The sequence below is a fragment of the Aricia agestis genome, chromosome 7 (genome assembly GCF_905147365.1).
Source record: "Aricia agestis chromosome 7, ilAriAges1.1, whole genome shotgun sequence".
NCBI lineage: Eukaryota > Metazoa > Arthropoda > Insecta > Lepidoptera > Lycaenidae > Aricia > Aricia agestis.
This window is the reverse complement of record NC_056412.1, coordinates 5,405,492-5,417,431: the sequence shown is the minus strand read 5'-3', so window position 1 is coordinate 5,417,431 and position 11,940 is coordinate 5,405,492. Positions and strand designations below refer to the sequence as shown.

The 11,940-nt window shown below is 35.7% G+C and overlaps 1 protein-coding gene across 1 annotated transcript in view; it reads left to right on the top strand.

The window, feature by feature from the left end:
- The first annotated feature begins 5,060 nt into the window (after positions 1–5,060).
- Positions 5,061–11,940, top strand: part of LOC121729003 (protein O-mannosyl-transferase Tmtc3) — a 210,860-nt gene continuing 203,980 nt past the window's right edge. Inside the window, exon 1 of the mRNA XM_042117373.1 lies at positions 5,061–5,625. Within this exon, the coding sequence (XP_041973307.1) occupies positions 5,320–5,625 (306 nt within the window). The 5' untranslated portion in view covers positions 5,061–5,319. The remainder of the gene's footprint in view (positions 5,626–11,940) is intronic.

Here is an 11,940-nt window from a genome sequence, read left to right as displayed (position 1 = left end):
TATATGTCCTCCTCGTTACCCTTGGTTTGACAGACTATCTATGCCGAGAAAAGATGTAGTAGCAATGTTAAGATTGCGCTCCGGTCACATTCTATCAAACGTTTTCAAATTTATGATGGGTAAGGTTGATTCGCCAAATTGTGCATTATGTGGAACACCTGAACATGTACAACATGTATTGATGCAGTGTGGTCGGGGCGAATCTCGACGTAGTAGCCTCGGTTATGATATTTTAGGAAACATTAGAGAGGCCCGAATTCTACTAGACATATATATTTTTGATTTTATTGTAAGTAGTATTTAAGTATCTTATGTTGTAATTTTATATTTTGTTTCATAGGGGTGGCATAGTCGGTCACCGACAAAACCCCTTTAATAAATAGATAAAAAAAAAACTAGGCTATGTTTCATTTTCGACTAACATTGGTCCAGCGACCCATGCCACCGTTGCTTTATAGTGGCATGGAGCAAAATTAAACTTATAGTCGGTGGTCGAGTTCATAAAGTGTAGTGTTGGACAAGGCGATGGATGCGATGTTTTTTTAAACACTTTAAAACTAAACTTCATGTGTAAAGAACACAAGAAGATTAGAACACACGTTGCATTGACGGACCTGCTACCCGCGGTGCTGCCTTTTCCAATTTTGTTCCAATTTTAAGGGCCCGTTATACCACTTCCTGATAAGTGTCGGATAGGCAACTTATCTTACAGATACTCCATACTCTATCTGTCAGATAAGTTGTGGATAGCCTATCCGGCACTTATCAGGAAGTAGTGAAACCGCCCCTAAAAGTCTCAAAAGTTACCTCGTGACGATGTATTTTTTTTACACCTTAATATTAATAATTTTTATTTGCAAAAATATGGTACAGAGGGTGATACAATTCAAGCAGTGTTTTATATACTTTGTCGATTTTTCGACGTGCAAAATGTTAGATAATTGCTAGTCAAGTTAATACAATTTACTGACAGTTAGTTCGTTAGTTTTGACATAATTATCTACCTATTTATATCAAAATATTCATATTATCTGATTTAAGTTTACATCATTATTTGTCAAAGTTTAAGTTAGTATCATAATAACCATTCAGACCTAATGAAAGTATACTTATTACAATAATTTCCCCCTTATATTATGTCGAACTAGGTTCCTAGGTTCCTTCCTGCAACTAAGTTACCAGAAGGTATGAAAGAGCTCCTGCGAGTATCCTACATGGTATACGTGAATTGCATAAGAGACTAAATCCGCACAAAGGAAATCGACCTAGATGCTAATTCCCTGACACGTGGTGTAACGGACCTTAAAAATATGAACGAAGCTTAATAGGTCGTGTGCCATATTTTATTCACAGTTTTAACACATAGACTGTCGGTCACCTAGTTAATCGATATTCATAGCCTGAATGTCAAATGACTAGGGAATAATTTTAGACTGAATCTTTTAAAAAGCTTAAACTAAACTACATCTCTCACGCGACGACCGAGCCCATTGAAATCGTACAGCTTTTTCTATGTACTTTCATCTAGTCTAGATAAAGAACTGATTCATAGGCAGATTGACGACCCTGTGTAATTTGGTCGCATTATATTATACCCAGCCGACTCACAAACACACCACAATCACAATTCACAGATAACATTGGATTGACATAACCCCACCAAATGACGTAGGTTCGTCATCTACCTATAAATCGCAATTCTTTCGATGGTACAAACATAAACACACTTTAATGATGTTGCAGGAAGAAAAAACTTGATAAGAATGTACCAAAAAAAAAACACACAACATTCGTTAATTGAACCAAACACATGCGCAATAACAGACAACGATATGTCCCCACGGGGCGTTGATATAGAAGTTTTTTGAGTCCGGTCGGGGACAACACGTCGAGCCCCAGGGGGACGATGCCCCAAAACTGGGGCCAGGGGTTCCCGTGATTGATGAGGAACAACGCAAACCGACGAATAATCACCCTCGTATCCCCTACGTTGGCCTCAGGTGCTCATTTTTTTATCAGCCCATGGAATATTGTGGCCTCCAATTTGATACGGGACTTTACCGCGTCAAATTTGACTGGCACGTAATAGAATTGTAATTTTTTGTGTCTTTATATTTTGTATGAAGAAGTTGTTCCGTAAAAAAAATATTTACTTACTTATGTTGTATGCAACATCATATAAGTATAAATTACAACGAAAAAATATTATAAATTTTACACCCTAGTCCGTATTATAATAAGATGAGAGAGATATTATTATGATCGTATTTTAGATATTAACACCTCCATCGTGGGTATCGCAGACACAATAGATTTTCAATTTTTATGCTGCAGCCGGTTGCCGCTGGGAGATTAATGGGTTTAAAAACCGCCAAGTCAACTCGAAAGTCGAAAAGTATTATTTCATAAATATTGCTATGGGCAGCATTAATTCCAATTTCCAATAATATATTAATTAAACCCATGTTAATGTTTCATTTTCAAAGTACATACAAAAGACTTTTCAAATTCAAAGCAAAATGTCTTTCTCCGCCCCAACCCCGTTTCATACTGCGGGCATGCGCGGTGTGTACACTGTACAATAACCCCGAGGTTATTGTACAGTGTACACACCCCTTAATAATGTTGTCTTATTATAATTTATAAACAACTAGCTGTTGCACGCGACTTCGTCCGCGTTAGCATAGTATATAACCCCTTTTTGTGATTCCTTATACAAAGGGTAAAAACGGGACCCTATTTAGGCGAACGTCTTTATCATAGTAGCTCCAATCTTTAATTTCAGTTCAATCATTCGAAAATCTAAAATCTAATCTAATCTCTATATATTTATACAAAATTACATACCTTATTTTATTCCCTTAGGGGTGGAATTTATCAAAATCCTTTCTTAACGGATGCCTACGTAATAGTAGCTTTGCATCAGCCCGATCGGTTTAAAATTGACACAGTTTCATACAAACTTTTTTTTAAGGGAAAACTTCTTTAGCGGCGTTGAGCACTTTTGTGGGATGGGTAAAAACTGTGAAACTCGCGTCAGATTCTCGTGCTGATCGAAAAACTGTAAGACGGTTGGAGAGTAATGTAGTGTTGTAACATCGAAATCGATTAATCGAACAATCGATTGTTTATTTTTTTCGATTGTCGATATTTTTTAATCGATTGTAAGGGTTTCGATTAATTAAAAAATCGATTTTTTAAAAATCGATTTTCATAAAAAATGGGTTAAAAATTTAATCGATTGTAAGAGTTTCGATTAATTAAAAAAAAACGATTTTTTTAAATCTATTTTCATAAAAAATGGGTTAAACATTTAATCGATTGTAAAGGTTTCGATTAATTTAAAATCGATTTTTTAAAAATCGATTTTCATAAAAAATGGGTTTAAAAAAATAATGCACAACGTTAATAATCAAGTTTTCACTTCTGCCGGCACTCCCGGAGTGCAACCCGTCTTTTTTTTAACTTTCATCCCCTATTTTATCCCTTTGTGAGCAGAATTGATCAAAATCCTTTCTTAGAGGATGCCTACGTCATTACATCTACTTCTTAGCCAAATTTCAGCCCGATCCATCCAGTGGTTTGGGCTGTGCGTTGATAGATCACTATATCCTTTGGTGGAAGTCCGGTCCCTTCTGAGGTAGACCGGCCGGTCGTGCAGGGAGTCCTGTGTTTGGTAGATCCGGGACATCCTTCCTTTATACGGCTGAAGGCTAACCGCAGGTGGTTTTAGTGGGTAGGCCCGGCGCTCTTGCCGGCAGTCCCACATACCCCCGGGGTGCTTCAGCTTAACTGAGGCACAACCCCACCCTTAAAGGGTTTCCCCGCGCATAAAAAAAAAACTATGTCAGTCAGCCACCTTTGAGTTATCCTACTATCCTACTTATCCTACTAATATTATAAAGGCGAAAGTTTGTTTGGATGTATGGATGTTTGTTACTCTTTCACGCAAAAACTACAGAACGGATTATAATGAAACTTTACAATAATATAGCTTATACATCAGAATAACACATAGACTACAATTTTAACCGACTTTCAAAATGGGGGAGGTATTATGTTCGTTTTTTATGTTCAGCGATTACTCCGCCGTTTGTGAACCGATTTTCAACTTTGTATTTTGCTGTATAGGTTATTATCCAAATTTGGTACCATATTCATAAAAGTGATGACCTCAGACCTGATGAAGGGATCTATAAATAATTGGGGAAACTCCTCGAAATTTATATGGAAACTTGTGTTGACTTCAGTTTCGTGAGCAGTATTCTAATCATTTGCTACCAACAAGTAAGATTTTGAATTAACGTATACCATGGTTCGGAAGGTGCTGAGAGAACTCCTGACTCTTTATAGATACACGTTTAGTAGTTTTGACGTTGTTTTAAGAACAGAAAGCATAATATGCTACTATGCAAATTACATTCATCATCATCATCACTACCATAAACCATTTTTACCCTTTTTATAGTCTTTTATTATATTATTATGTCCCTTAAGCCACGGGTTACACCGCGGGACACAGATTTAGACGTCTTAGGGTTGAAGTCAGGGCCGATTAGTTATTATCTCAGTTGTAAGATTTACGAATATATTATATATAAAATATTTATATTTTAATATAGGTAGGTAAGTAAATTTTTATTTTCTTCACGTTAAGTAAACCTTACCCCCCAGGTCGCAGTATTCTGCATCATATTATTCATAACAATGATATTGTATGAAAACATAATAATAATATTATAATAGATAAGCGAACTTTAAGCGCGAGTCAGTAATACTAACAAGTAATGTTTAGCTACAGCCTAACAATTAAGTATAATGTTGTCGAATTAGTTACTAAATGTTGATACTTAATTGAAATGTATGAATTTTTAATGTGTAAGTATATTTTACATTTTGTGTTAATAATTTTACTGTAAAAAAATAGAAAGAATACTTTAAGAAAAAAAATGGCGCCATAAAACTTGCCTACGCGCGCCGCGCATGCGCAGTGCCGAACGACCTGCAGTAAAACGACCGGTCACGTGACACAACGCGGCAATCACTCGCCGCGACTCGGCAGTCATCGGCGGGAGCGCCTCGTGTGCGGACGTGTTGTCGAAAGTTCGGTCACTTTGATAAATGTCAAACTCATTATTTCGTCTGAAAAGATGTGACATGTGCATCGCAGTGAAGTAAACAAACATTTTAATTTCTGTTCCACGACGTCTAACGCGTTAGATTATGATTTAGAAGGTTATTTCTCGTCCTATTAATGTCGAACTGTTTACACCGGGGACTCCGTCTAAGTAGGTAAAGTGCTGAGTGTTTTGAATCGCTATGGACCGTGTCGGTGGTGTGTGTAAATTCGGAGGCATGGTTTCCTCTGTGAGAACCCGGACTGGAAAAGGCAAACGGAAGGTGGCAGCAACAGCCCCGCAGCCAAAACCGACGCCAGAGAAGCATCCACGTCGGGGGCTCGGGGCTGTACTGGTCCTGGCGTGTATTGTTGTCTATCACAACTGCCTGTATTGTGGATTTGTCTTTGACGACATTAGCGCTATCAAGGAGAACAGAGATCTGAGACCTCACACCCCCATTTCCAATATATTCCTGAACGATTTTTGGGGAACTCCGATACATAAGGTAAGTTGGACCAGTCGAATAGGGAATTTAAAAAAATAAAACCTGAGAAAAAAAAAGTGAGAGTACTGCCCAAGTGCGACTCGGGAGTGGCACACAAAATAAAAACAGCAAGAAAATCATGATGTTTGTATGTAACAAAATGAGAATCCAGATTAAATATTTTTTATTTTATTTATGTTTCATTTGGAGCGAAAAAAACGTTTGATTTCTACAAGTTTGTTATTTATTTCTTTTTCTCCCTTACTTTTAAATACAATATCAGACAGTACTGTTCAATAAACACTTAGTGGAAAGAAACACATAAGAATAAAAAATCGCTAAACAATTTCGTAAAAAAAATAGTCCGTTCTCAGTCCTTCCGTTGCTTAATGTATTGCAGTCATTAATTAGTGACACTTATTTCAGACATATTCAGACAGTCCCCTAGTGAATGTCTTCATTATTCGGAACAAAAATTACCTACGTTATTTTAATATTATGTATTTCAGTCCTATGACTTATCTAAAGTAAAAGAAAAAGTTTTTAGAAATAAGAATATATGAATTTATTGGATACTTGAAAAAGGAAAAGAAAACGAAATAATCTGAACTGGGCGAAAAGACTTTAGTCAACAAAAAATATTATAAATACTGACGAACTTATAGCTTGAAAATTTGTTACAAAATAAAGCTATAACAGTATTGTAATAATACTCATGCCAATAAAGTCGCTAACGATCATAATAAAGAAACGTATTGGTAACACATGTACAATTTGCCATCGCATATGGCGTCAATTAGGTGAAAATTTCTCTACGAGATTTATCGAGTGTTCGAATTGTGAATGGGGACCGTTGGGTATTGTTAACTTCTTTTATCTATCAATGTTATTAACAAAAAGTCCCAATGCACGTCACGCACTGATTTTGGGTCCTTACGTTCACCAGTATACATTATTTTATAAGCATACTTTTGCCCTTGACGAGCTTATATAATATGTTTTATTGTCTATTTAAAATAAAGACAGTTTAAAAGATCGGATGAGTCCTTTCTTATCATTTATTCAGAAGCACTCATCTTTTGTTCATCTATATTCAAGGACAAAGAAATCCGGCTTGACGCCTTGGTATGCGTATAGATGATGTTTTTCTCCACGTTCAGTCTCCAGATTTTTACGTCTATACTTACTATTTTAACTCCAAATGAAAAAAAACCTATAACTAGCCGATTCTACCTATCGCTTTGTTGTCTATATCTTCTATTAATTAAGTTCTATTTCATGGGCGATTAGGCAAATATTAATAAATAATTAATATTGAAACTACTACTACTAGCTGTATTAGCTAGTCTAAAGTCTAGTCAAAAATAGCTATTTATAGCTGGGCATTCCTTCTTTATCCTTATTTCTACATATATTTCTATATTCTCATATTGGGATAAAGTCATCAAAGTTTTAGGGACTAATTCATAATGGATTTCTGCGAAATCTCTCGGGTCCCTTAAAGTGCTCGTATCGCTTGGGGTGTTGAACTAACTAATCTATATTTAGATGTGGAACTGGATTTACATCGTCGTTAATTAATGATCTATCTGCATTCAGTCAAATATTACAATTTGACCATAATCTTGAATCATCTCTATAAACTACAAAGATTATACTTTGTAGTTATTTCTCCTATACCTACTATATATTAAGGTAGGTACTATTTAAACCAAATAAAATATAATAAATAGAAAGAATTTTGTATTTCTTTAGCTGGATCTATTATATTATTATTATAAAACGACTATCCAGTAAACATATTAAAAATTAAAATGCATTATTCAAGATCACAATTCACAAGTAAGATAAAAATATCTTCACGAATTTCCAGTAATAATATAGCGCCATATTATGATTATAGTGATGTCGAGTATACTAAACATTTATTTTCATTTGATTCCGAGCACAATAATTTGTGACTCAGCTTATAATTTTGCGTTCTGTTATAACAAAATTATTTACTTCTATTATGTGAACAGTGAAATGTTATGCACATGAATATGGTAGCTTGCTATAAGTACAATATTATACTATACTTTGTTAGTAAACAAGCCGACAAAATAATCAAGAGATTTCGTAAAAATAAAATTTTACTGATTTTATAGCGCAGAAAGATTTGAAGTGGCTTTTGAATAAAAAGTACAAGGACTAGCCATCGAATTGTGAGGGAAAATATTTGTTAGAGCTACGCAAGCGGATCCATTCCAGACTCCAGTGGGGATTTGTTTACTATAACGAGGGTTTTTTTATTAATTAATGAAAACTTTAAAAGTTTTCATATATATTTAGACCCTTTAACTGACGCCTGCTTTAGTTAATCGATTATTAAAATTAGCTTCTATCAAATAAATGTTAAAAGTTCAACTAAACAACCTGTAATAACTTTGAAAAAAGTAATACTTACAAGTAAAAAAACACCAGCAATTTTCAATTTCTTTCTTCGTATGAAATTGGTTTCAAATAAACCAATTTTATACGAAGAAACACATAAACTACACAGAAATAAACACAAGTTACTATGTTTAAATTGTAAAAGTTTCCTGCAATATAATCGAATATATAAAACTACTATAAAATATAGGTTGTATTACTAAAATTTTATATTACTATAAAAAGGTTATTCGTATCAATAGTAATTTAAAAAAAAAAAATTCTAAAAGGCGAAAACCTTGATTTCGTCAGAAAAGGTATGAGTTATGCGATAGAAAGAGAGCGGACATGTAGGTAAATATTATAATTGTAGCCACCTAGCACTGCGCGGTCGGATATTTGAACTTTATAGTATCGTAGCATGAGTCGTTATTTCTTTAAACGGGTTCCGCTAGTGGGAATTCTGTTGGTACGACTAATATATTATAATATTCTGTGGTAATAGTAGTGAAAAGAAAGAATTGTTTTAATTCTTTCTTTTCACTACTTAGGTTTAACTAACAGTGGTGGAGGGTCGAAGCGTCGCGTAACGTTATTTTTCAACTACAGCATAAATTCACCCCTATTGGTTTATTATTCAAGTATTGCAACGAAAATGCGAGGCGCCAGTGTGAGTTGAGCCTTAAAATTATTGGAAAACGCGATAAAAGATTAGCATAATATCTGGACTAAACCAGTTTCACTGTGATGATGACCTCGTCTGGGTGAATACACTTCGCGTATTGAAAACACCTCTACAACGAGCTAAACATCTTAGAGTGGCAATAAAAAACCGTTAAATAGCCTAACCTAACCTAACGAGATGTGTGTATATCAGAAATTTCCTAATTAAAATTTTGCATGAAATGAACAAACGTGATTCATAAAGCAGGTGATGGTTGGACAATTTTATTTCTAACTATATACAGCGTGCAATTAAACCTTCCGGTCAAATTTCGATCTATTGATCCTTGTAAAAAATAATAGTACACGTATTTTTTCTTCTATGATCATTCATGGTCATTCAGTACTAAAATGTTGAGAAATAGCATCCGAAAGTTTCCTAAAAACACCACAATTAATGGACACTATGCGTCGCCGCGCGCGCATGACGTGCCACCCGCGCGCACGCCACCACCCGCATCACCCCCGATCTACCCACCGCCGCGAAGTGATCGTCCTGCAACGATTTTAAGTGGGTATTTTTTGGTTAAATAGACTTTCCTAATGATACCTATACATATAATATTATAAGCCCTAAAAAAATTTTGCCGGTAGGTTTAATTGCACCCTATATATAACTTCTCTATATTTCCACGAATATTTGAAGAATAAAATTAGCAAAATTGGTTTAGCCGTTCTCGAGTTTTAGCGAGGCTTACAATTTAAGATTTATTTTTATTTGTACTTACATAGATATTAGCTATTTTGCAAAGTTAATGTTACGGCTGTGTGAGGTTCCATAGAGCAAAGGCTTTGCGTTATTGACTTAACTATTTTAACCAAAACGCTTGCACCGAGCTTCGGGTCAACAGAATTTCCTAGGAATGCATCTCATATAGAACATATTACATACATAATATAAATAATTACCAACATAACATAACTGATGGGCAATATGCATTCATTTGATGAACTTCAAAAATTCGTTAGGCCACTGACATCAAACTAATCGCATCAAATGAGTTGCAAGCTGCAGCTAAAGAACCAATATCGATTTTGAAAGATGTTTTTTTTAAATATGCCTATTGTATTGAAAATTAATAGACGCTAAAAAATTCTAATGGTGAGTTCCTGTGAGCGAAATTTTATATATGGTTTTATTTTAAAAACAGCTTTGACAGAACAGGGGAGTAAAATTATTCTGCTCATTCCAACTAAAATCCATGTTCCTTCGAACTTAAATCGTCAACGCTTACGGATTGGAATAAAAATGAATCCATGAGTGCTTATGTAATTAGATGGCGCGCTCCGCGCCCGTCCTGTTTAGATAAGCGATTAACGAGTAAGCTGACGTGCGAATAGACCACGTCGGCTTACTAAAAGGTGATCATTGTCCAAACTAAAATTATATTGTGAGAACGTCTGAAATAATGGAGCTAAGCGCATTAGGGTCGGGCGCAGCACGTTTATCGAATAATTCAAAATGTCCGCTGCCAGCTATGAAATGTATGACGTCTTTATTTCGTTTCTAGCTCTGTCGATGTTGAATTAGGTGACACAAAAGATCAAAGAGTCTATTGTAAGAGCGAATTCCAATGTACCTTATATCTATAAATCGTTAAATATAGTTATGTCAAGTCACTAGAAATGCCTATCTCGAGACTCGAAATGAGAAACGAAAGAAAAAGAACAAAAACGTCAAACAAAATAGACGACAGATTTTATATAAGTCCGAGAATGTCGGAGCAACCAAGATGTTGTTAATGTGACCCCAAACAGGGAGTCGTTGAGAGTAATGTCATGTCACAGAGACGTAATGAAATTCTTGTTTCATACTAAAATTTTTCTTTTTAGTTGAAAGGCATTACGTTACCCTCGTCACGTACGGGATCTGTCTATTTAGGATACTAGATTCAATTCATCAGCCCGACTCTTGGAAGTACTCGTGGAATATGAAATACTTGTATCATATTTGTAGCTCCTTTAGGAATAAGAATAAACTTTTGTTAGCAGTTAAGGCTATACCTATAATTTATAGAAATGACCAACAATCAAATAATATTGAGGTATTAATTGATGTCTAAACATATGACTTTAGTTAATTTATACACCCCTGCAACGATCTTTGCCACTAAAATTATTATTGTCGTTGATACGAAGCAGCTGACAATTACACCAGCGCGGCGCGGCGCGGTGTCATTTTTATTTGAGTAAGAGCAGCAATAGCCAGAATTTCGTTATTTTATAAAAGCTGAACGTTTTCCTGCTCAGGATCCCTTTAGAGGTAAGAACGACCAGCATTTTCGGTTGCGGTTACTTTCGGATGTATCCAGTTCTGAAGGTCTACCTAACCTTTTATATAAAGAGTATAAAGCTCAATGTCTTATCTTATTTTCTTCGGATTAACTGTAGGAATCTCGTCTTCCACTGCCGGACATCTTTTACAGTTGCTTTCTACTGCCAGACATCCTTCACATATCCAAAAACTATCAGACGACGCTGGCTCTTGAGCCATTTCGACTTCGTACAAAATAGTGATACTACAATAATTGTAAGGGTCAATCCAGACCGCAACGAGACGCGCAAATGCATTTCTAATTTTGTATGGATTTGACAGATTTGCAAGACGTCTCACGGTCTTGAGATGCATAGACTACGCGTCGTTGCGGTCTGAATTAACCCTAAGATTACGTTGACAAGTGACGTAATTGTGGAGCAGATCATCAAACTACAAGATGGCGTTGAGATGTATAGTGGCCACACTTACTTCATCATCAATTTTTCAGAGGCAAGCTACGTATGAAACATTCCTTGCACAGAATATCTTAATGATTTTAATAATACATACATTTTTTTACTCCTAAGCAGAAGCAGAAGCCTTAATTATTAATAAGAAAAATGGAACCAAAACATTGAATCAATTGCAGAAAAAGATTTTTTTTTTATGAAATAAGGGGGGCAAACGAGAACCTGATGGAAAGCAACTTTTGTCGCCCATGGACACTCGCAGCATCAGAAGAGCTGCAGGTGCGTTGCCGGCCTTTTAAGAGGGAATAGGGTAATAGGGGAGGGTAGGGATGGGAAGGAAAGGGAATAGGGGAGGGCAGGAAAGGGAATAGGGTAGGGGGTTGGGCCTCCGGTAAACTCACTCACTCGGCGAAACACAGCGCAAGCGCTGTTTCACGCCGGTTTTCTGTGAGAACGTGGTATTTCTCCGGTTGA